This window comes from Cervus canadensis, chromosome 11 (genome assembly GCF_019320065.1).
Source record: "Cervus canadensis isolate Bull #8, Minnesota chromosome 11, ASM1932006v1, whole genome shotgun sequence".
Lineage (NCBI taxonomy): Eukaryota > Metazoa > Chordata > Mammalia > Artiodactyla > Cervidae > Cervus > Cervus canadensis.
The window spans coordinates 45,484,627-45,508,750 of record NC_057396.1 but is presented as its reverse complement, the minus strand read 5'-3'; the positions used below and the strand labels follow the sequence as shown (position 1 = coordinate 45,508,750).

At 37.8% G+C, this 24,124-nt stretch overlaps 2 protein-coding genes across 2 annotated transcripts; one reads left to right on the top strand and one right to left on the bottom strand.

Moving 5' to 3' along the window:
* The first annotated feature begins 1,575 nt into the window (after positions 1-1,575).
* On the top strand, positions 1,576-2,532 carry LOC122449201 (olfactory receptor 51H1-like). The gene has a single exon (XM_043480716.1). The coding sequence runs from the start codon at positions 1,576-1,578 to the stop codon at positions 2,530-2,532; it is 957 nt and encodes a 318-aa protein (XP_043336651.1).
* Positions 2,533-11,100: 8,568 nt separating this feature from the next.
* Positions 11,101-12,036, bottom strand: LOC122450432 (olfactory receptor 51H1-like). The gene has a single exon (XM_043482780.1). It carries the CDS (start codon positions 12,034-12,036, stop codon positions 11,101-11,103), a length of 936 nt encoding a protein of 311 aa, XP_043338715.1.
* Positions 12,037-24,124: the final 12,088 nt, after the last annotated feature.

Sequence of the window (24,124 nt, the reverse complement as noted above, 5' to 3'; positions counted from 1 at the left end):
AAGATCTTTGAGGAGAGAGATTTCAAAACAGTACAGTATGTTTTTGATTCATCAGGAGTATGCATCAGTCAGAGATGTATACATAGCCTGGGGTTCAGACACATGTTTGCAGAGTTAGAGGGTAAATTATTCAAAGATTACAAGAGACACAAAATTAAATGTGATTGTTTGCTAATAGAAGAGCATCTATCAGTTTCACTTCCATCAACTGCAAAGATCTCTGGCTGAAAAATCCAAATCAGAGAGTCAAAAAAAAAAAAAAAACAAGAAAGAAAAAAACTCAACATCAACACTGATATTGAGAACATGTGAAAAGAAGAACTTTTTTACTCCAAGTTCTCATAATTAAAAGCACATATTTTGCTTTTTTACCAATGGAAAGATCTTTTGTAATCCTGATACTGCCCCTGTAGCATAGGCATTATTGTCCGTGTGCTACATATATAAGGCCATATATGTGGAGCAAGAGAAACCAGAATCTGATTAGAAGATGCGTGGATCTGGTGTTTACATTACCTTGTCTTTTAGTCACCTTGGTTCTCTTCAATTGATGAAGGCATCTGATGTGTGTCTTAAGGTTGAGAGAGCTTCTCAAAGAGAGTATGCAGTACCTCTAACTGGCATTCATGTCTAAAGTTAAAGACCCCATCAGGAGGCATTTTAGAAAAAAATATAGCTACTGATTCTGGAAACATCAGCATGTTTCTTCCAGATCTCTACTAGGACCTCTATACTGGCCTTCTGAGATTGTAAATGCCATTATGTGAATGATCACTGTGCCTTTAGTAATACAATTTCCAGATGATCCTGATTCTAAAAAAGGCTTCAGAGGAGCCTCACTTCATTTTGGACAAAATGAGTTAGTCTGAAAAAAGATTTGCTGCTGTTGATTTCCTAAATATAACTTACTCCCCTTTCTAGCTTTCATTAGATTAGAGATGACAAATACATTTCATTTTCTATGATTAGAAGTTGCCGTCTGAGGTTCCTGGGTTGAGAATGATGGAGTCCACATCCAGGCTCAGGGGAAATGAAGGTGATCATGCTCAGATGCAAGCACAGGCATGTTCACTGGGCAAGTCCATCCCTGACTTACAGACAAGACCCATTGCCTTCATGAGAGGTTCAGTACTGAGCATAAGGAGAGTGATGGGTGGAAATGACATTCTTTGTGAGCAGTCAACTAATTCTTATTTTATACTGATTCTGTCTTAGTTTTTGTGTCCTCAGCCTCTGACTCAACAGCTTGTAAGATATGGATGAGAAAGAGAGAGAAATGGACTGGAGAAAGCAAAACATTTAATTTAATGCAGTGTGTTTTAAACTGAATGTGAATTATTTGACTTGGTGAAACTTTTTCATTGGGCCAGTAGAAGTTTCCTCCACAGGATATATCTTGGAAGAGTAACTTCAGGGACTCAGCCCTCCCTTAAACACTCTCTCACCCGTGTAAAAATAAAATGGTTCTGCTCTGAGGAAGATCAGATTCTAATATATTGTTAATACTTGTCACTGCACTCTTAGGAAGACTCACATCAGGATCTCAAAATTTCCCTCCTGTGTTACATTGACTTCATGGCAGATAATAACCATTCTCACTTCCAACACCTCTACTTCGTCTTAACTGGAATTCCAGGGCTTGAACTAAAGTATTACTGGATGGCATTCCCACTGGGTGCTATATATGTCATCGCCCTCTTTGGCAATGGTGTCATCATCTCTACCATCAAGTCCGAACCGTCCCTGCACATCCCCATGTATTACTTTCTGTGTATGCTGGCACTGGCAGACACAGGACTTGCCCTTTGTACTATGCCCTCCATGCTAGGCATATTTTGGTTTAACTACAAGTCCATCGCCTTTGATGCCTGCCTTGTTCAGATGTACTTCATCCACACCTTCTCAGCCATTGAATCTGGCGTGCTGGTGGCCATGGCCTTTGATCGGGTTGTGGCAATCTGGAAACCCCTCAGGTATGGCACCATCCTCACCAGTGGTGTGGTCTGCAGAACAGGGGCAGTCATCTTGACAAGGGCCATCTGTGTGGTCTTCCCGGTGCCTTTCCTCATCAAGCGGCTCCCCTTCTACCGCTCCAATATCCTCTCCCACTCCTTCTGCCTCCACCAAGACGTCATGAGCCTTGCCTGTGCCAGCACCAGGGTCAACAGTCTCTACGGCCTCATTGCTGTTATCTTCACCAAGGGTTCTGACTCTCTCTCCATCCTCCTCTCCTATGCGTTCATACTCCGAACAGTGATGGCCATTGCCTCAGGGGAGGGCCGGCTAAAGGCACTCAACACCTGTGTTTCCCACATCTGTGCTGTTCTCATCTTCTACGTGCCACTCATTGGGGTGTCTGTCATTCATCGTTTTGGAAAGCACCTTTCACCACTGACCCATGCCCTCATGGCTAATGCCTATCTTCTTATACCCCCTGTGCTAAACCCCATAGTCTATACTATGAAGACCAAAGAGATACGGAGGAAGCTCATCCAGATATTCATTCCAGCCAAGGTCACTGCAGAGGGTTAGGGTCTACTAGTTTAAGAGAGGAAAAATCTCTTCTGTAAAGGCTCAGTTACGACTATGAAAAAATAGTTTTTATTTTTTCACATTTTTGGTGTGATTTGAATTGGGCAGAGATATTTCCCTGCTCTCAGGACATATTTTCCTCTTCCTGTACCAAATCATCCTTTGTGCAGTATGTAAAGAGTGGCATTTATAAGAACTGTTCCATGTACTTTCCTGTGGCCTTGCATTAGAGTTGGCACATAACAAATGAAAGGGGAATATTACTAATTCCATTCTGTAATAACTCTTTTGAGCAGAAATAAGCCACAAGCTTAATGCCTTTTAAATTAAAGATCATTGAGTTGATTTAACATTCTAGCTCAAGAGTTAGGAATGGCCTCTATTAGCTTAATAGGGGAAAAATGAACTATACTCATTAAATAGTAAGAGAACACCTGGGGATAATACATTGTTAAATAAAACATGGATTAGAAAGATGGTTAAATTTTAGGATTAAGAATATAAATGTATATAATTGAGCAGGGGCCAACCATATTGTATAACTTGAGATCAACAGATGAAGGGTGAGTTTTAACTCTTCCATGTGTGACATTGGATGTTCCCTTCCCTACCTCTAATGGAAATTTCTTCATTTTGAAGCTGGAAACATTATCACTTAACAACCAGTGTGGTTATGAAATTAAATTTAATCATATAAGGACAAGTATTTGTAAACTATGAAGGGTTGTACAACTATAGGAAGTGTTCAAGAATATTGAGTGTAAGACAATAAGAGTACTTATAGACTCTCCCCTAAGCAAAAGACAGTACTAGAGCCTTTTACATGCTGTCATATTGGATAACTACAGCATCCCTCTGGGGGACAGTGTTGTACGCTGTTTCCAAAGCAGTTCATGTGTTGGCCAAGTCTCAGTCAGGCAGATTTTCTGCGGAATGTTGAACTATCTATATCGTGGGAGACAGATAAAATGGGTTGGGCAGGGTGGGGATGACACTAAGGGTAGAAGGCTAAAGAATTACTATGGATTTAATCTGAAGACAAAGTATCAGATTGGTCAAAATGTTCATTTGGACTTATCCTTAAAATGTTACAGAAAAACCCAAATAAACGTTTTGGCTAACTCAGTATATGAAGAAGAAGAACAAAAGCACGTATATACAATGTATACTAATGAGCAACTTGTATTCTTTTATATGAGCCATATGACTTTTTTTTTTGTGTGTGTAATAAAGTCTTATTAAAGTATAAAGGAGATAGAGAAAGCTTCTGACATAGGCATCAGAAGGGGGCAAAAGAGTACCCCTTTGCTAGTATTAGCAATGGAGTTATATACTCTCCAATGAATCCAAAGAATGTCTGGAGGTTGTAAAGACCTCACCAGACCTACTCCCCTAATTTACATTTTAAGATTACAGAGTTGGCCAGAAGGTTTAATCCAAAGGTTGTCTTCAGGCAGGATATATCCTTGTAAAGACCAGACCTACTCCCATAATTTATGTTTTAAGATAACAGAATTAGCCAGAGGGTTTAATCCAAAGACTGTCCTCAGGCAGGATACATTATTGTTATATAATCCTAAGGAATGTAGAGGAAAAAAAATTAAAAAAGTTTGTCCTTTCTTCCTCCTTGAATATCCCAGACCTCTCTCTCCTTGGGGACCCCTAGACTTCTTATTAACCTGCCTAGGAAACGACTCTCTCATTCCCCCCTTTTCTTTTAGGAGAATTATGTTGCCTAGGGAAAAGGGGCGTCATTCTCATTCCATAACTGCTTCCGAGCTGACAAGGGGCGTTGTCCCTAAATTGATGAGGCAACATATTCTTCTAATCCTCATAGTGAGGATGTCTGATCCAGGGGCTCCAAGTAATAGTTGGAGGAGGCCGTGGCACTCATAGGAGCTCGGACAACTATTTGTAAATTAAAAGCTTTTAGACGGTTAGAAAACCCCATTATACAGTTACAGATGTAAGGCAAAATAGTCATTAAACCAAGTATATGAGCCATATGACTTTTGCTCAAGTTTTTGTTTGATTTTTAAAATCTAACACAAAAGATTCTTTGGGTCTTTCATGATATGTAGTTACCTATTACTCAAATCAGTAGCTACTTTAGGAGTCTGTCACAACAGACACTAGCCTAGCTAAGACAAATTTAATAATACTGTGTAAATCCATGGCTGATTCATGTCAATGTATGGCAAAAACCACTACAATATTGTAAAGTAATTAGCCTCCAACTAATAAAAATAAATGGGGAAAAAAAATAATACTGTGTACAAGAAAGCTTATTCCCATTTTAATACTGCTTTCAGGTTCACCAGTCTTTCTGAATTAATTTTAGATAGGTTCACAACAAAAAAATTTTTCTTAACTCTATAAAAAACAAAGGCATATTGCTGATATTTAATAAAATTAATGTAAAATATCATTTAAACCTTCTGGGATTTGTGGGGAGACTCGAGTCCTACCACCTCTGGAAGGGCTTGCTAAGAGTTCGCCAACACTATCGCAGTCCTGAGCCTGGAACAGGAATTGTTAGGGGTTATCATTAGGAAGGGGTTTCCCTGGTGACTTGGTAAAGAATCTGCCTGCAATGCAGGAGATCTGGGTTCAATCCCTGGGTTGGGAAGATCCTCTGGAAAAGGAAAGAGCAACCCACTCCAGTATTCTTGCCTGGGAAATCCCACAGACAGAGGAGCCTGGAGGGCTACAGTCCAAGGGGTTGCAAGTCAGATTTGACTTAGTGACTAAACCACCACCAATACCATTGTTAAGAAGATAGGTCTCTATCTGCTTGTTCCAACATGAGAGTAAAGGTCCTAGTAGCAGTGCAGTGACTAATATCCTTGGGATGAGCAAATCTCTTTGACGAATTTCAGCTCTTGGTTGTTTTCACTCAATGCAATGCTTGACATTTAACAGATGCACCAAATTTCTAAATCACACTACATTTCAGAGACAGGTGGAAATGCTCTCCATAACTGTTGTCTTTGGTGCTGTAAATACTTAAAAGCCAACCCCAGAAACAAGTGTATTGGTGAAGGAGTTTTTGAGTTTCCCTCTATCTAGTTTGTGTCTCCTTCACATTTCTCCTTTAAAGATGAAGATAAAGATTGCCACAGCAACTGCAGCATAGCAGTAATAGTAACACGTGCAATACCACCTACTAAATAAGAACGACAATAACAGGTATTTTAGGGATGGTCTCGTTACTCCCAGATTAACTCTACAAGTGAATATATTGACAGGAAAGGCTTGGGTTTAAATCCTGACTGTGGCACTTGCCATCTGTGTAATATAGATAAGATACCTAATTTATTCAATGCTGATTGTTCTAATTCACAAAATTGGAACAAGACTAGTGCTTATTTTATAGAGTTATAAAGATTAAATGAGCTAATGGATGTAAATTCCCAGGGCCTGGAAATAATGAGCATTCAATAAATGTCAGTTGGCATTATTATTGTTGGTATTATTATTTTCAATTAAAATGAAATATACTAAAGTGTAGAGAGTTTGTGTAGCTCGATCAAGTTCACACAGCAATAAAATAGAACAGCTACAATTTGAAACCACATCTAGCTCTCAAATCTATGCTGATTCCTACTGGGTCTCATTTGTACCCTCTTCCTCATATTCTTAATATCCTCTCTCTGGTGTCATGAGGAAAGAACTGTGTAATCTCCATACAAAAGAGGAAGTATAATCTAGTCTCTCACAATGATAAGATTTTCATTCCAAAAGATAGATCAGGGAGAAAAACTAAAGAAGGAGGTGATCTACTACAACACTATTGAAATAAACACTATTGTTGACCTACTATCACTGATACACCAGAACCATGTACTGGTGCTTGTCTGGGAATGGTCTAGTAAGTATCTGTGTGATGAGGCAAGTACAGACAGGGGGAGCATTTGAAAATCAGCATAACAGTTTGACTTTGCAGTGACACTGAAGCACACAGTTTTGTGTACAAACTCAGAACAATAAAGTTGTATTTGCTTCAGATAAACTGGAAAAATAAGAAAAAAACTCAAAATTAATTTACCACATACAGCTTGAGAAACACAGATTTACTTAAAAAGAAGGGAGGATATTTCATTTTCTTTCAGTCAGTTGAGTTTCCTATAGTTATTTTAGGCACAGAGCTACACAATAAAAATAATGAAACCAACATTGGTTTCAGTTAGTGTCATGACTGGACCCTCAAGGCTAAATTCATAGGGCCACACAATGTAATTTCAATTTCTCTCTCTTTACCACTTTCAGGAATCTAAATAGACTGCAACTTCTCTTTACAATGTTCAAAAACCTGAGTTCTGCTCTTCACAATGTTGGAAAACACCAAAGAGTAGCTCCAATTTTATCTGAAGTCTTTCATCTTGGCTTTCACCTCAGCTCCCATTTCTCAAGGTCTCAGAGTCAACTTTTCTTAAGACTTCAGAAAGGTTTCATACAATAATAGCATGAGACCAAGTCTCCTGGCTCAGAATCTTATCTAAAACAGGTACAGGTAATAAACTTGGTCATATATTCAAGATATGTTTTTCTAAGATATCTTCTTTTAAGGTGTAGTTTGACATGTTGTCTCCTGTGCTGATTGTTTTCTTACCCCTGAGAAAAGTTCCCCCTCATTCCATATCACCTCCAAATTCTGAGGTGATTCATATTTTCCATTTAGATAGCATCTATCTATATTGAGGCTGTGGATGATGTTTGCATTCTGCACAAACTAACAATTCTCAAGTAATTTTGTAACATTGAAAATGTAAACTCCAAGTCAATCTTGAAATTTTATTCTGCCTCTATTTCTGGTTTCATCTTGGCAAGATACAAACATGTATCTTACATTTCTAAGAGGACTAAACTAGAGTGATCACCATGGACATGGATGTTTGTGTGCTCAGTCCCGCAGTCATGTCTGATTCTGCAACCCCAGGGACTGTAGCCCACTAGGCTCCTCTGTCCATGGAGTTTTCTAGGTAAGAGTACTAGAGTGGGTTGCCATTTCCTCCTCCAGGGAATCTTCCTGACCCAGGGACTGGACCCACATTCTTGTGTCTCCTGCATTGACAGGTGGATTCTTTACCACTATGCCACCTGGGAAGCAGACATGGATGACAGAGGCAAATAAATCAAAGACAGAAGGACAGTTTCCGGATATGTGCCTGTATGTTTTTGAATGTTACATGAATGGAGAATGTATACCTTCAAAGAAATGGAAAGTGATTATTGTGGGGAAAAGCAAGAGTTAAATACGGCTTGTGTGAGACTGAGGCATACAGAAAACTCCATGTAGAGATGATGCAAAGGTAGTTAAAAATTAACAGTTCGATCTTAAGAGAGGGAGAGGAGAAGGAGAGGGAAAGAAAGACACATGTGGGCTCTATTTTAAAGCTGTTAGCATGACTGGTATCATGAAGAAAGAAATTTACCGAGGTTATTGAATGGCAAGGGGAGAACTTGGAGAAATATTCACATCATGTGTGAGAGGAAGAAGTGAAGGAAGGTAGGCTAGGAAACAAGAGAATGTGGAAGTAGGAGATGCAATAGAGTGCCATGAAACCAGAAAGAAGATGAAAAGGGAGGGGATTTTAAATATTTATAATCTACTCAAATGCATCAAGTTGAAGGAGGATTGAGAGGAAATATTTGACTTGCTATTTCAGAATAAATCTGAGCCATCGGAACAGCTTTCATCTAGCAATGGAGACAAAGACAGACTGCAGAAGCTAGAGAAGAGAGTATACAGTGAGGATGTGGAGTATGTGTGTGTATTGCCAGTAACAAAATTAGATTTTTGATCTTGCCACTACATGGCTCCATTAGAGAATCAAAGATTAATGGGCACTTTCTCCTAATTGCCTCTGTTATCACAGTATTTGAACACTGTAAACATAATTCATGGTGGTTGGATTTTATCTCTAAGGATTTCAAGTTTTTGGTTATGTAATTGTATAAGAAAAAAGACACTTCTTAATATGTTTTTTAAATTAATTAATTTATTTTAATTGAGGCTAATTACTTTACAATATTGTAGTGGTTTTTGCCGTACATTGATATGTTTATATTTTATGCTTATTCATTCAAATATTGTATATAGGCACACTGTATTAACATGTATATGACAACACATTAAGAAAAATAAACATTTCTTAAAGATGAGATAAATTTAAATACACATAAAAGATCTACTATTTTCTCCTTATAGGCCAATTGACTATAATGTGCTTTGTTTGGGATTCATGTTTTCCATTTAGATAGCATCTATCTATGTTGAGGCCTTGGATGATATTTGCATTCTGCACAAACTAACAAATCTCAAGCAATTTTGTAACATTGAAAATGTAAACTCCAAATCAGTCTTGCAAATTTAGCCTGACTCAGCCTCTCTTTATTTTCTTGGGCTCCAAAATTACTGCAGATGGTGATTGCAGCCATGAAATTAAAAGATGCTTGCTCCTTGGAAGAAAAGCTATGACCAACCTAGACAGCATATTAAAAAGCAGAGACATTACTTTGCCAACAAAGGTCCATCTAGTCAAAGCTATGTTTTTTTCAGTCATATGGATGTGAGAGTTGGAATATAAAGAAAGCTGAGTGCCAAAGAATTGATGCTTTTGAACTGAGGTGTTGGAGAAGACTCTTGAGAGTCCCTTGGACTGTCAGGAGATCAAACCAGTCATTCCTAAAGGAAATCAGTCATTCATTGGAAGGACTGATGCTGAAGCTGAAGCTCACAATACTTTGGTCACTTGATGTGAAGAACTGACTCATTGGAAAAGACCCTGATGCTGGGAAAGATTGAAGGCATGGGGAAAGGGGACGACAGAGGATGAGATGGTTGGATGGCATTACTGACTCAATGGACATGAGTTTGAGCAAACTCTGGGAGTTGGTGATGAACAAGGAGGCCTGGTGTGCCACAGTCCATGGGGTCACAAAGAGATGGACACAACTGAGCCACTGAACTGAACTGAACTAACGTTTCTACAATATTGATTACTAACATCTCTCACACATCACATCTTAGGATCACTGTTTTTTTCCCCCTACCTCAAATTTTTTTTTAAGTCTAGAAAACCCTGAGACACGTGTCAAGTCTCAGTTCACAGGTTTTAGAATCAACGGATCTAAACCTGAATCCAGTTCTTCCACTTAGAAGCTGTATGATTTTGCCTAAGTTACTAAGTTCTTTAAACCTCATTTCCTCATGTATAAAATGTGATAACATTATTCTCTAAGATTGTTGGGAGAATTCACTGAGAGAATATATAAAGGCAACTAAAACTACTAGTATAGCAAATTAAATGTGATATTGTAATGTAATACCTATGTGACTTGTATACATATTTCCTTGCAGAGAAATATGCCAGAGACTGTGCAGAAAGTTGGTGCTTTTTCCTCTGAGTCTTGAGGGACCAGAAGGCTTCCCAAGTGGAACATGGTAAAGAATCCGCCTGCCAATGCAGGAGATTCAGGAGACTTGGATTTGAGCCCTGGATTAGGAAGATTCCCCTGGAGAAGGGAATGGCAATCCACTCCAGTATTCTTGCCTAGAAAACTCCATGGACCAAGGAGCCTGGTGGACTACAGTTCATGGGATCACAAAGAGTTGGATACAACTGAGTGATTGAACCCACGTGCAGGGTCCAGCATCACGACTGGCATTTCATTAGTGTTAAATGTACATGTATTTAATAAGTAATCCCTCTAGCAACTTGACAGTATAATGATTAACAAAATACATACAGCAGGTATGAGCTTCAGTGCAAAGACACACTGCCTTTGACATACTCATCCCCACACATGGGTACCCTGCTTTCTTAAACTTGCCAGTGCTGTAAATGTTCACTTGTCCTTGTCCAAAGCATGGCAGTACTTTTACTTGATAAAGTTTCACTGGGTCCTTTGTACACAATAAAATAGAGTTCATTCCTGCTGAGTTTAAAGAGTAAAGGCAGAGCACCTGTATTCTACTAAATATGTGACTGAAAGCTAGAACTGCAAAGAATAACCCTTAAATGAAAAGGCACATATTAAGTAACCACACATGTGTTTGTTTTAATTTTAACATAGGCGCTCTTTACCGAATAAACATTGAAACAACAAAATAAATGCTATTTGATTATGGAACAATTTTCTTTCTCCATATTAAGAAAAAATATCTCAGACCTTTCAGCAGTGCTATATAGCATTTTGAATCTTTCCTTATCTAATTTTTATTTAATTAATAACTAAAGAACAATATTATCTAACATTATATGAATAAACACTCAAAAGTGTTACCTGGATAAACAGGTGATGATTTATGTCTTCACTGATGCTCATCTCCAGTTTCAGAGAAGAAAAATTATATTAATTACATTAGATTTTTCAAGTGACACCAGATATCAAAAAATATGCAATCCAAAATGGAGCATATACAGAACAAGAAAGACTTTCACCCATGAGCCTTGTCCACTTTGAATTTTCCCAGATGTGTATAATTTGACTGCATTATAGTTGCTCAAAATGCTTCTTATTCTCTGTATTACATTTGATTCCACTACCCTAGACCCTGTTCTTTCACCTCTGGAACACATGGGTTATCCTCCTGCGTATCTGCCTGGTTTTCACACTATAGACAACAGGGTTTAGTACAGGGGGCAGTAACAGATAGGTGTTGGCCATGAATGTGTGTACTACTGGTGACAGATGTTTCCCAAACCTGTGGATCATGGTGACACCAATGAGAGGAACATAAAAAAGGAGCACAGCACAGATGTGGGAGAGGCAGGTGTTGAGCGGTTTGAGCCTTTCAACTCTGGAAGCGATGCCCAGTACTGTCTTCAGGATGAGCACATAAGAAAAGAGAATGATGATGGCATCAAACCCCAAAGTGAAGATGACTACTAAGAGGCCATAGAGGCTGTTGACACGAGTGCTGGCACAGGCTAACCGCATTGCATCTTGGTGGAGACAGTATGAATGAGACAAGACATTGGAATGGCAGAAGGGTAGCCGCTTTATAAGAAAGGGCACGGGGAATACCACACAGACTGCCCGGATGACGACAGCTATTCCAATCTTGCCAATGATGCCATGGGTGAGGATGGAAGCATAGTGCAGTGGGTCTCGGATGGCCACAAATCTGTCGAAGGTCATAGACACCAATACTCCTGATTCTACCACTCCAAAACTGTGGATGAAGAACATCTGTGTGATGCATGCATCAAAAGGAATCTCAGGGGCATTAAACCAGAAGATGCTGAGCATGGAAGGCAGGGTGGACATGGAGAGACCAACATCAGTCAGAGCCAACATAGAGAGGAAGTAGTACATAGGCTCATGGAGATTCTGATCTACCTTGATGATGGCTAGGATGGTACCATTTCCCAGGAGAGTCAGGGTGTAGAGAAATCCCAGGGGAAAAGCCATCCATGGGTTTTTATCTGGCATTCCTGGGATACCTGTCAAAATGAAACTATGGTGGTTGACAAGTGATCCGCTAGAGTTCATCATGGTGTTCTGACCATTGATTGAGGCTGGACTCTCCCATCTGGCTTCCAGCTCCTAAATTGAAAAAAAGCTTTTAAGATAGGTAAATGGCTTTATGGATATAGAAGTGGAACAACAGAGGGGAAAACTACGTTTAAATCAGTGAGAGGTTTTTGCATCTTTTTTCTTCTTAGACAATTACATGCAATGACTTCTATTCCCTTGAATTTAATTTGCTTATCTTAAAAAGGGAGATAAGATGAAACAACTAGTGTTTAGACAAAACAAAATTTTGATACCTTCCTTTAACAGCACTGAATATTTGGCAAAAAAGAAGCAGCAACATCCAAGGACTTAATAGCATTGAGAATTTTGCTAAATAATCAAAGAACAGAACTCACAGTATCATCACTACAAACACAGCTACACAAAATTTCATCACCATCCAAACCTACATCCCTCATCTATATAAATCCATGTATATGCATGTATATATGTGTTTACATATGCATATATTCTCTTACCCACACATATATATGTGTGTATATATTCTTACACGTGCCTAAGCATCTATTTCACTGTTTCTATAATGGTGACTAAGCGGTAAAGAATCTTCCTGCCAATTCAGGTTCAATCCCTTGGTCAGGAAGATGCCTCAGAGTAGGAAATGGCAAACTACTCCAGTATTCTTGCCTGAAAAATTCTATGGACAGAGGAACCTGGTGGAGTTCATTCCTGGGGTCGCAAAGAGTCAGACAGGACTGAACTACTGAGCACACACATACATTTGTAAATAGACACATTAGTGAATATAACTGTTCAAATGAATGTTCACAAGTTTTAACTTATAACTTTCCATAGCCTCATTTTAAAATATCAAGGGATAAAGAATAAATGCTGTTGACCCAGAAACAACCACACATATGATATGAGAGTAGCCATTCACAAAATCTTTATTTTGAGAGTCTTCTAACACCCCAAAAACCTGAGGCCATTCTTGAAACCTCTTCTTTCATTAAACCAACACTTAATGAATTGCAAATTTGTCTCCTAAATATACAAAATTATTATTACCTTTCTTCCTTTTGTTAGTCAAAAATAGCATAGTTCATTTCTTCCAGGCACCCTAACTTATCATCCTCCACCAATGAATGCCCCCTTTCAAAAATTCCCTTCTGCAGTCAGAATGCACTTTGAAATATTTAGAAAATTATTTACTCACCAAAAGCAAAAGGTTCCTCAAGAGCTTCTATTGTACTTAGAACAGAGTCCTACATCTTTATCATGTCCTTCAACGACAGCACAATTCAGCCCATGTCTACCTCTCCAGTGCCAATTCACACCATTCCCCCCCACCCACACACACACTTTGGTCTCTTCAATCCAGTCAAATTTGCAGTCTTTAAGTTCCTGGATCTCACTAAGAAACTTCCGGATATGGGATTTCATATGTGTTCCTTCCTGTTTCTTGTGCCTTCCTCCACCTTCTATAAAGTTCTTCTTTGCCTAATCAAAGCCTATCTATCCTCAAATAGAAAAAGTGAAAGAAAGTGAAGTCGTTCAGTCATGTCCGAATCTTTGCAACCTGGTGGACTGTAGCCTACCATGCTCCTCTGTCCATGGGATTCTCCAGGCAAGAATATTGGAGTGGGTTGCCATTTCCTTCTCCAGGGGATCTCCCCGACCCAGGGATCCAACCTGGGTATTTCGCATTGCAGGGAGACACTTTACCCTCTCTGTCACCAGGGAAACCCAAATAATAGTCCTTCTCAAATAAGCCTTTTCCACTTATAAGAGTTAAAGACTCCTCAGTACATAGTTTTCATATTCTTCTTATAAATAAGTACAGTTAATTAAACACTGCACAAATACTTGTTTAGTGTCTATCTCTCCTACTAGAATTAAACTTCCTGAAGGAAAGGACTCTGTTTACCACCTAAAAGATCATGTGCTGGGCTTCCCTGGTGGCCCAGTGGTAAAGAATCCACCTGCCAATGCAGGAGAAACGGGTTCAATCCCTGATCCCAAAAGATCCCACATGCCATAGAGCAACTTAGCCTGTGCACCACAACTATTGAGCCTGTACTATATACAGTCCAGGGGGTTGCATAAAGTATGACCAACTACTGATCCCATGTGCCTAGAGCCAGTGATCCACAATAAGAGAAGTCACTGCAATGAGAAGCCTAAACACCGTAACTAGAGAGTAGCCTCTGCTTACTGTAACTAGGGAAAACCTGCAAGCAGCAACGAAGACCCAGTGCAAGCAAAAATAAATAAATAAATCTTTAAAAGGCCATATGCCAAGTATATGTTAGTTTTCCATATGTACTGAATGAAGGAGTGAAATAAAGAATAAATGAATATGGATGATTAAATATCATTCTTTTCAGATATTTTACAAACTCTCAAACTCCTCCTTGATTTTCTGCATGTGGGTTGAAAATCATTGATCTACAGAAAAATCTCTTTTTCTAACAGGGCACAAAAGCTTAAGTGAAGGGTCTTTGAGAGGAATTAAAGTTTCTTTGTTATCATCCAGGTCCTGATTGTGAGAAAGGAGAAAGAAAAATTAATGAGTGTTTCTGGGAGAGTTGGGGATGGGTGGTGGTAGTGTTGACAGTTACACAAGCCCAGGTGCGCTTCCAGGCTCATTCTTCCTCCTGTTTCCCTGCTGTGAGAGGAGAATTTGTGGTTGGGGGACAATACTACAGAGAAGTTATTTTGCAGATTCTGATCTGACACAGGGGCTCTTTGAAAGATTCTGTAGTCTGCTTACAAAGGTTGTGCTGTGTGTTGAAAACAGAATCCAGACGTCTCTCCAAATAAGTCACAATGCTCAGATCTAAACAAAGCACTCTATGCTGCCCAGCTAACCCTTTGGAGCCCTTTGAGGAAGGGACATTTTTATGCTTTACAGGTTAAATGAGAGCCCTTCAGTTGGCTGGTCCCTCTTCCCAAGCAATTGGTGATGGCTTTTACTTGAGAAGAATCAGTTGGCTCATCCCTATTAGATATTTTTCTTGGAAAAACTTATAAAATATTTGATAGTCTCTGATTAAGTCCCCAGGGCCTCCTGAAGCACTGCTGTTCTATGGAAATTGATGATTTTATTTTCCCCTTTCTTTTAAGTGTCTTTGACTCTGTTTTTCTTTACCTGAATATGTTTTACCCCATCTTCTCCTTTTTAAACAATCTCATTTCTATCTCTAGTCTTCATCTCTTCCATTCTCCCTGATTTTTCAGACCCTTATTTTCTCTAGCTTCCAATTCACTTCTCATTTACTCTTCCATCCACTTTTTGTTTCATTTTTTCTATAGGATAGGTCCTCCCTCACAGTGTATCTCTTCTTTTACTCTTAATAACATTACCTACATTTTACTTTTTTTCTCTTTTCTTTGTCTTCCAGCAAACCCATGACATTGGACACTCTCGGTGCTTCTCATCTGTCTTTGTCATTTTCCTCACCAGAATTTTTATGAAGATTTAATGAAATAATGTGCATAAATAATCCTACACAGAGCTTTGTATATAGAGGTCATGCAAAAAGATTTTAAGATAAATTTATTACCTGTACCAACCTCTGTGCTCTTGTTCAGAATTAATTTGGCTTCTTTCCTTCCTTGAGACTAGTAAACAGAGCACTTATGAAGCCTCCTCAGACTTCTGGTGGTGTCTCAGCTATCATGGTTCTATATGATTTCCTAATTCCTCTGGAGAAATCCCTTGAGGCCTGTTATGTAGTGCTGCCTGAGCTATTCCATCGTGAATTCCCGAAGAACTCCAACTTCTCCTTCATCAGTCAAATTGCCCTTTCTTCTACCAACTCCTGTTCCAAAATTTCCTTCATTTTGATTTTATTTGTGTCCTCTCAGCCAAGACCGAGGAAGGAAAAAGGATCTACTTCTTCTCCCAAACACACACACACACAATTTATATATATATGTGTGTATGACTGTGTATATGTATATATATATATATATACATACATATAATATTACTAAAGAAGTCCTAGAATTCTAGCCCAATTTTTCTCTAGAGCTTCTGACTCCAAAACCAGTTTCAGTCTCATTGCTAATATAGTGCTGAGATTTACCTTGAAATAGCACTGAAGTCATCTGTTGTTTTGGATAGACAGAAGAATTGCTTGGAATTTCCATTAGGAACAAAGACGACATAGTTCTTTAAGTTTGTTGGACTTCTTTGGTTTTCTGCATTGTTATTCCAGTATCTTAAATATAAGTTCTTCCATTTATTTTTATGCATTTTTCTATAATAATATTTTTTCATCAATGAGGTGATTCTTAGGATTGTAGAAACAGCTCGTTATTCCATCAGTATGTGCCTCTGTGTGGTCAGTCATTAAAATGCCCACAAACCCTTTCCACCACTTCTTCATGTCTCTTTTCATCCCATTTCTTTACTTACATAGGCATATTTACATTTTTAACAGCAGAAAACAAAAGCCAGATATAAACAATTCTTATGAAGATACTTATTTTCAGGTATGATAGAGGATGTATGGAAGAAGTTTATCTACTCATTTTTAATTTGTTTTTTTAAAATTTAAATTGGGTTTAAATTTAATTTGGGTTTAAAATTTTAATTTAAACCCATTTCTTTCCAAATGTATATTATAATCTTCAGGAGACTAATTTTATCATAAATGTTAAGGGTTAGTGTTTTATAATAGATATTTCTGTATATTTTTTAATATAAGTATGTGACTACATCTAGAAATCTATAATTTTCTGTATATTTATACTTTACATAATCCTTTATGTGGGCTATACACATGTATGTGTGTCTATATGTATATGTAGATATATATTACTATATATATATATAAAGATCTACATTTCTTTAAGCATCCCTTGCCATTATGTGTAAGGAGTTAAAAGATGAAATCTTTGTCCTCAAGGAGTTTCTAATCTGTGAGACTATTTAATGCTTCCCAATCTCTCTTGAAGTGCTGTTAGAGACAGAAATAGACATACACAAAATGCTTGATCTGAGTGTTTAATGGATGACTTGGGCTCCTCTGAAAACATTAGAACTTGCCTCATCCATATCTACAGAAACTGATGTCCCCTTTAGAATAACTTCATTCAGGAAAGCCCCCATATTATTCTAACAGAATTTCCTAATCTGGAGTTCTACTCTATGAAGGGTATGCCTTGACAGACCCAAAATGGTAAAATTCAGCAGAAAGAGTAGAGTCTGTGAAATCAGATTCACCTTGCTTGAAATCACCATTTTAATGTTCTGGAAGTTTGATCTTAGAGAAAGTCATTAATTTTCTTATTCAATCAACATTTCCTTGTTATCTGTTGCTAAACAACATCTACTGTTTAAGTCCAGCTGTTCCCTCTCCTTTCCATCTGCATTGATGAGCCCAATACACTTAGAGGAGATCATATAAACCATGTTGAGTACTGTATTCTTACTTTAAATGTATCACCAAAGACCTCATGTACTCCCTTAGTGCTTTCAAATTATCATTTTTTATGTCTCTTCTTCTACTCCCTTACATCTTTCCAAATTCTTATCCTTTGTTGATGACTTTATTTCCTACATCATCAAGAAAGTTGAATTATCAGAAAACAACATCCAGTGCCCCGAACACATTTACTTGTCTATTAACAGGGTCAAATGTATGCTGATTGCTTTGTTACCTTGTATAAATTAGATGAACTATTCATCCTCCTTTCTAAAACCAATCCTTCCATCTTTGTACTAGATCTTATCCTTATCATTTACTCAGGAACATCATTTAGACACTTCTTTTTACCACCTTTTTATCATAAAGTTTTTACTCTCTGGTTGGTTATTTTTATCAATATCATACATAATATAATATTTTTCATCAGAAAGAAAGTGTTCCACTGGTATTGTCTCATTTCTTTGCTTCCCTTTAATGTAAAATTTCTAAAGCAGAAAAAAAAAATTAGGAAAAGATGGATTTCTGCCTACTTTAAAAGGAAGAGGTTGGTGAATACTCTCTGCAGAGAAAAAAAGAAAAGAAAGAAATGCATAAACCTGGATAAATTATTTTTTAAAATATAACAACAAAAGATTCTAAGTTTCTAGAAGTTGACCAAAGTCAAACAACAGATTGAGAAACATATTTGAAAACCTTTTGCAGCTTCAGGTAAGGACAGATTCCTTTACAACTGATTTAATAAGCAAATTTTAAAAAGTAGTTTTACCAGGTTGGAGCTGGCTCAAAGCCAACTGCTATGCTGTCAGAGTACAGAGTCAACTTGAGATGGAGGGAAAAAAATCCAAGGTTTTGTCAGATATCAGCAAACCTGGCAGCATTGTTATCCAAAAGTGAGGCCTAGCTGCTTACCACTCTGAAACCAATAAAGTCTTGGACCAGCTTACTATTAACAAAACTTTCATTCATCTAGTTAAATTCAATCTAACCTTAATCCTGACAATGTACAAAGTTCTTTTCTCAAATGTCCTTTTTCACAGACCTTTTCCCACTTTCTGGATCCAAATTAATTTGTCCCTTATTATCCTCATACATAAGCAACCAGCTCTAGGACAAAATCATTCTCCTTTTCTTTCCTCAGCAAAATATCGCCAGTTTTTATACTTTCTCTCACTGGTAACACATATTCTACTTGCTTAACATATTGAAATGTTTCCCCTATTATTTAAGTAGGTTTAATTACATATTCTAATTTTTAACTTTTAAAGAACCCTAACAAAACCACGAAACAAATAACTGTTACATCAGCATTTTCTCATTGGTAAACTTAAGAATATATTCCATAGCCTCTAAAAACATACATTTTTCTCATACTACAATTTCCCTTTGATGTAGTACAAGATGTGTGTTTAATGAACCCAAATATTTTTTAAAGTTCTACTAATTAACCCAACGCTGAGGCTTTAAGCAAACTGGATTGTTGTGTATTTCAAGGACATGGTAAGAGTTTACTTCAAGCTTTCTCTTAGGCATATTTTTGTTCTCACAGGGTCAGATTCTGAAAATGGTATTTTTGTCAAGCTAGCTTTCTCTAACTGCATATGCAAAAAATGTAAGTTTTTAAAGTTCAAAAGAGCTTCACCTTAACCAATTTTCTCTGGAGTCTAAAGGATACTGTTGCCATATAATGTTTAATTTATTCATGATTTCATGATTAATTTTTTTCTAATGAATTGACCCTGAAGTTCCCACTTTACAAAAGACAACAATGGCACCAGTCACACAAATGAAATATACACTCATACTCCAGAAGACAGAACTGTTCCAAGTCCCCCAAGAATACGACCAAATAAACACTTGCCCAACATGAAAAGTTCCTGACATGACACAAGTCAGAACCAATTGGCAAAATGCCCAAATAACACTCAGTGTTCACAAACTGACTCCTCAATGGTGGACACACGTCAAATCAATTGGCAAACATGTCCAAATAGTACTCCATGCTCACAGATGGTCCTTGATGTCAGATACACATCTGAACCAATTGACAAAATGCCCAAATGACACTCAGTGCTCACAAAGTGTCTTCAGTGTCAGATACATGTCAGAACCAACTGACAAAATGCCCAAATAACACTTCGTGTTCAAAAGAGAAGTTTGCCCATGTCCACACCGGGAGACTTACTGAGTCTTGGAGCTTCTCAGATGTCCAGATGTATCTTTCTGTTTCATCAAGGAAAAATGTAAGTTGGCAGCCAAAGATTCTGCTGGAAAGTGAAAGTAAAGTGGGATTTGAAAACTGGTTGATGTGAGTGTAAAACAGTTCAGCACATTGGTAAACAGTTTGACATCTTCAAAATTAGACAAACACCTGTCACACCATCCAGTGATTTCTTTTCCTGATATGTGCCCAACCATGCCAACACAAAGACTGTCCATTAATGTTTGTAGTGGCATTATTATAATAGTCAAATGCTGTAAACAATCCAAATATATATCAACTAGTGACTGGATAAATAAATATGCTTTATCTGCACAGTGACATACTGTTCATTAAAGAAAAGGAATGGATTATGAATATATCCAGCAACAGGAACAAAACTCATAACATTGCATTAAGTGAAAGAAGATAGACATAAAGGATAAAGAATTAATATGACTCCATTTGCATGAAATTTCTAGTAAAGGCAAATTATACAGATAGAAAGTATATCAGTGGTTTCCTGGAGCTAGAGACATGCCCAGGACTGACAAACCACCATCAGGGAATGTTTTTATGTGATGGAAGACTTAAAATCAGTTTGGTATGATAGTTTCACAGCTGTATAGATTTACTGAAACTCTTCAAATTGTACATCTAAAATGGATAAATTCTATGGTCCATAAATTATACCACAACAAAACAAACAAGTAAGCAAATTAAAAAATCAATAATTAGGAGGCTATTGCTATATTACAGATGAGCGGTCTTGGTGACTTTGCTAAAATGATAGAGGTGAAGAGGAAGAGAATTTGAAGTATGTGGAAAATATTTTGGTTTGGACTTAAAAGGACTTGGCAATGATGGAAGAAGGGGAAAAAAATCTGTAGTTTTGATTTGAGCAGCTGAGTGAATTGTTGTATGGTTAGTCTGATTTCTTGAAATTAACCAGCAAAAAAGTTTACAGTATTCATCATGCTAATTTTTAGCATCTTATTTGATATCCAAGCGGAATTATCAAGTAGAAAGCTGATCCTGGAGATTAAGGCAGAACTAAATCAGTGTATAGATGGTATTTGAAGCAATGGGACTTGATAATATCATTCAGTAGGAGAATGGACCCAATAAGAGATACACTAACATTTAGTGATGTAAGAAGAAGATAAACCATCAAAGGATATTGAAAAGTGGACATTAAAGCTGGAGAAAAACATGGTATCACACACATAAAAAAGAAAACAAACAATGAGAAAAACAGAAAAGAAAGCAATTCAACATCAAAGCAATTTTCCTCTGTATTGAATTTTGCTGAAAAGGAAAGTAAGATGAGGAATGTTTGGCAATAAGCAGACTATTGGTGACATACACAAAAATAGTGTCAGAGAAGTGGGAAAGAACTCTCACTGAAGCTGACTGAAGAAGAAAATGGGAAGCAAGTGGGAAAAGGGACCATTGATTACAGCACTGAAAGGCTTTACAATCATGAAGCAGAAAAAAGAAACAAGATATCATGTGGATACAAGACTGAGCTCCACATTTTCTTTTAGTTTCTTTCCCTTTCTCTCTTCTTTCCTTCCTTCCTCTCTCTCCCCACATCCCTCCCTCCCTTCCCTCTTTTTTTTTTTTAGACTGAATTGTAAAGATTAGGCAGTAAAGTATATCTGTAATTTGATATAGTTGGTGAAGTACCATTCATATGTGATTCAGATTGATTCTGTATTTGAATGTTTGTCATCACAGGTTTGCATTAGGGAAAATTAGGTCCAATATGTCCAGAAGCCTGGTTCTAAATGGTCTATGCCCCTGGTGACATCTTCAGCAAGACTGATACTCTTGTCTCCAGAGGATCACCCCAGAGGGGATTCTAGACTAGATGCTGGTAGTTTATAATCCCGGTTTTACTGCTGTGGTTGTCAGTCAGCATCAGAAGTGATTCTCATCTCCTAGATTGGTTTTAGGTAAGTTGGAGACCAAGACTTGGGTGGTACTTTTTCTAGGATGCTGTCACAGAATGCAGGGAACTGTAGTATATACCGTTTTTAGGGGGAAGAAAAAAAGGTCAGTGAATTTCCAGATGTTTAAGCTGGTTTTAGAAAAGGCAGAGGTGCCAGAGATCAAATTGCCAACATTCCCTGGATCATCGAAAAAGCAAGAGAGTTCCAGAAAAACATCTATTTCTGCTTTATTAACTATGCCAAAGCCTTTGACTGTGTGGATCACAATAAACTGTGGAAAATTCTGAAAGAGATGGGAATACGAGAAACCTGCATGCAGGTCAGGAAGCAATAGTTATAACTGGACATGGAACAACGGACTGGTTCCAAATAGGAAAAGGAGTATGTCAAGGCTGTACATTGTCAACCTGCTCTTTAACTTATATGCAGAGTACATCATGAGAAACACTGGGCTGGAAGAAGCACAAGCTGGAATCAAGATTATTGGGAGAAATATCAATAACCTCAGATATGCAGATGACACCACTCTTATGGTAGAAAGTGAAGAACAACTAATGAGTCTTTTGATGAAAGTGAAAGAGGAGAGTGAAAAAGTTGGCTTAAAGCTCAACACTCAGAAAACTAAGATCATGGCATCCAGTCTAATCACTTCATGGCAAATAGATGTGTAAACAATGGAAACAGTGGCTGACTTTATTTTTTTGGGCTCCAAAATCTCTGCAGATGGTAATTGCAGCCATGAAATTAAAAGATGCTTCCTCCTTGGAAGGAAAGTTATGACTAACCTAGACAGCATATTACAAAGCAGAGACATTACTTTGTCAACAAAGGTACATTTAGTCAAGGCTATGATTTTTCCAGTGGTCATGTATGGATGTGAGAGTTGGACAGTGAAGAAAGCTGAATGCTGAAGAATTGATGCTTTTGAACTGTGGTGTTGGAGAAGACTCTTGAGAGTCCCTTAGACTGCAAGGAGATCCAACCAGATCATCCTAAAGGAGATCAGTCTTGGGTGTTCATTGGAAGGACTGATGTTGAAGCGGAAACTCCAATACTTTGGCCACCTGATGGGAAGAGCTGACTCATCTGAAAAGACCCTGATGCTGGGAAAGATTGAGGGCAACAGGAGAAGGGGACGACAGAGGATGACATGGTTGGATGGCATTACCGACTCAATGGACATGGGTTTGGGTGGACTCTGGGAGTTGGTGATGGACAGGGAGGCCTGGCGTGCTGCAGTTCATGGGGTCGCAAAGAGTCGGACATGACTGAGTGACTGAACTGAACTGAACTGATTGAGTGGTGGGAGTGAAGGAAGTCAGGTCTGTTGAGGCCCATCTACTGTTCATTCTTGAATTTGAATTTGATGACAGAAATTGTGGTTAAAAGTTCATCCTTTTTTCTTTTTAGGATCAAATAGAACTTAAAAGAAAAACGGTCAGAGCACCCCAATGTAACTTCTACTTTTGGGATTTGGGTCAAGTTAATTAACTTGCCTGACCTTATTTTTCAGTCATGCATACAGTTGCAATAAAAAACAGTAATTTTCCATTAAGTTTTCATGATCATTTGAATGGAGTACATGTGAAAACTTGGGACATAAATAAGCACTTAGCAAATTTTAGATGCTTTTATTATTAAAGGATTTAATTTAAAATGTCTGCATATTATCTCTTCCATTGCCTATGACAATATAAATCTATTGCTTGTGATTTCTACTTCTATAAAAAGCCTAGAATCATCAGAGTCTCCGGAAGAATTATTTATTTCACTTCCTTCTATTTTTTCTCCTTTTTTAAGTTTTGTTTTTTGGATGTTGGGTCTTAGTTGAGGCACATGGACTTCTCTCTAGTTGTGGCACATGGGCTTAGTAGTTGCTCAGCGGCGTGTGGGATCTTAATTCCCTGAGCAGGAATCGAACCTTTATACCTTGCATTGGAAGGCAGAATCTTAACCACTGGACCACTAGGGAAGCCCCACTTCCTTCTATACATATATATATATATACACACATATACATACATATATATATATACACATATATACATAATATATACATTATTGAAGAGAAATAACACTTATAATTATAAATGAGAGTATTAGGTGGACACTGTGTCATTTTACCAAAGACCAATTAGAGAAGAAACAAAATCCCTGAAAATTTTGCCCTTTCCTCCTAAGTCCCAGTTCAAGGCCAATAGCAAATACTTTTCTTCTTCAAGTGAAAGACTAGTCTATGGTTCCTCAGAAGACAAATCCAAGGGACCAGAACTCTGCTTCAGCCTGCAGCTCAGACACTTGAAGAGTATAGATTGCTCAGTCAGCCTTTCAGGGAATAGTTCTTTCCCCTGACTGCCTGGGTGGTAAAGAATATGGAATGGTACTTCAATGTTCTTCAGTGTTGTGGACAGAAAAGAGGAAAATCTCATTGCCTACTTCTCCACCTCCCACATACTCTTCAGCCATAAAGTTTCTGTGCTTTGCTGTGAGGAAAGTTTACGTTTGATCTTCTCCAT

What these genes read in the sequence shown, in the direction of transcription:
- LOC122449201 (XM_043480716.1), top strand. Translation starts at nt 1,576, where the DNA reads ATGGCAGATAATAACCATTCTCACTTCCAACACCTCTACTTCGTCTTA.
- LOC122450432 (XM_043482780.1), bottom strand. Translation starts at nt 12,036, where the DNA reads ATGATGAACTCTAGCGGATCACTTGTCAACCACCATAGTTTCATTTTG.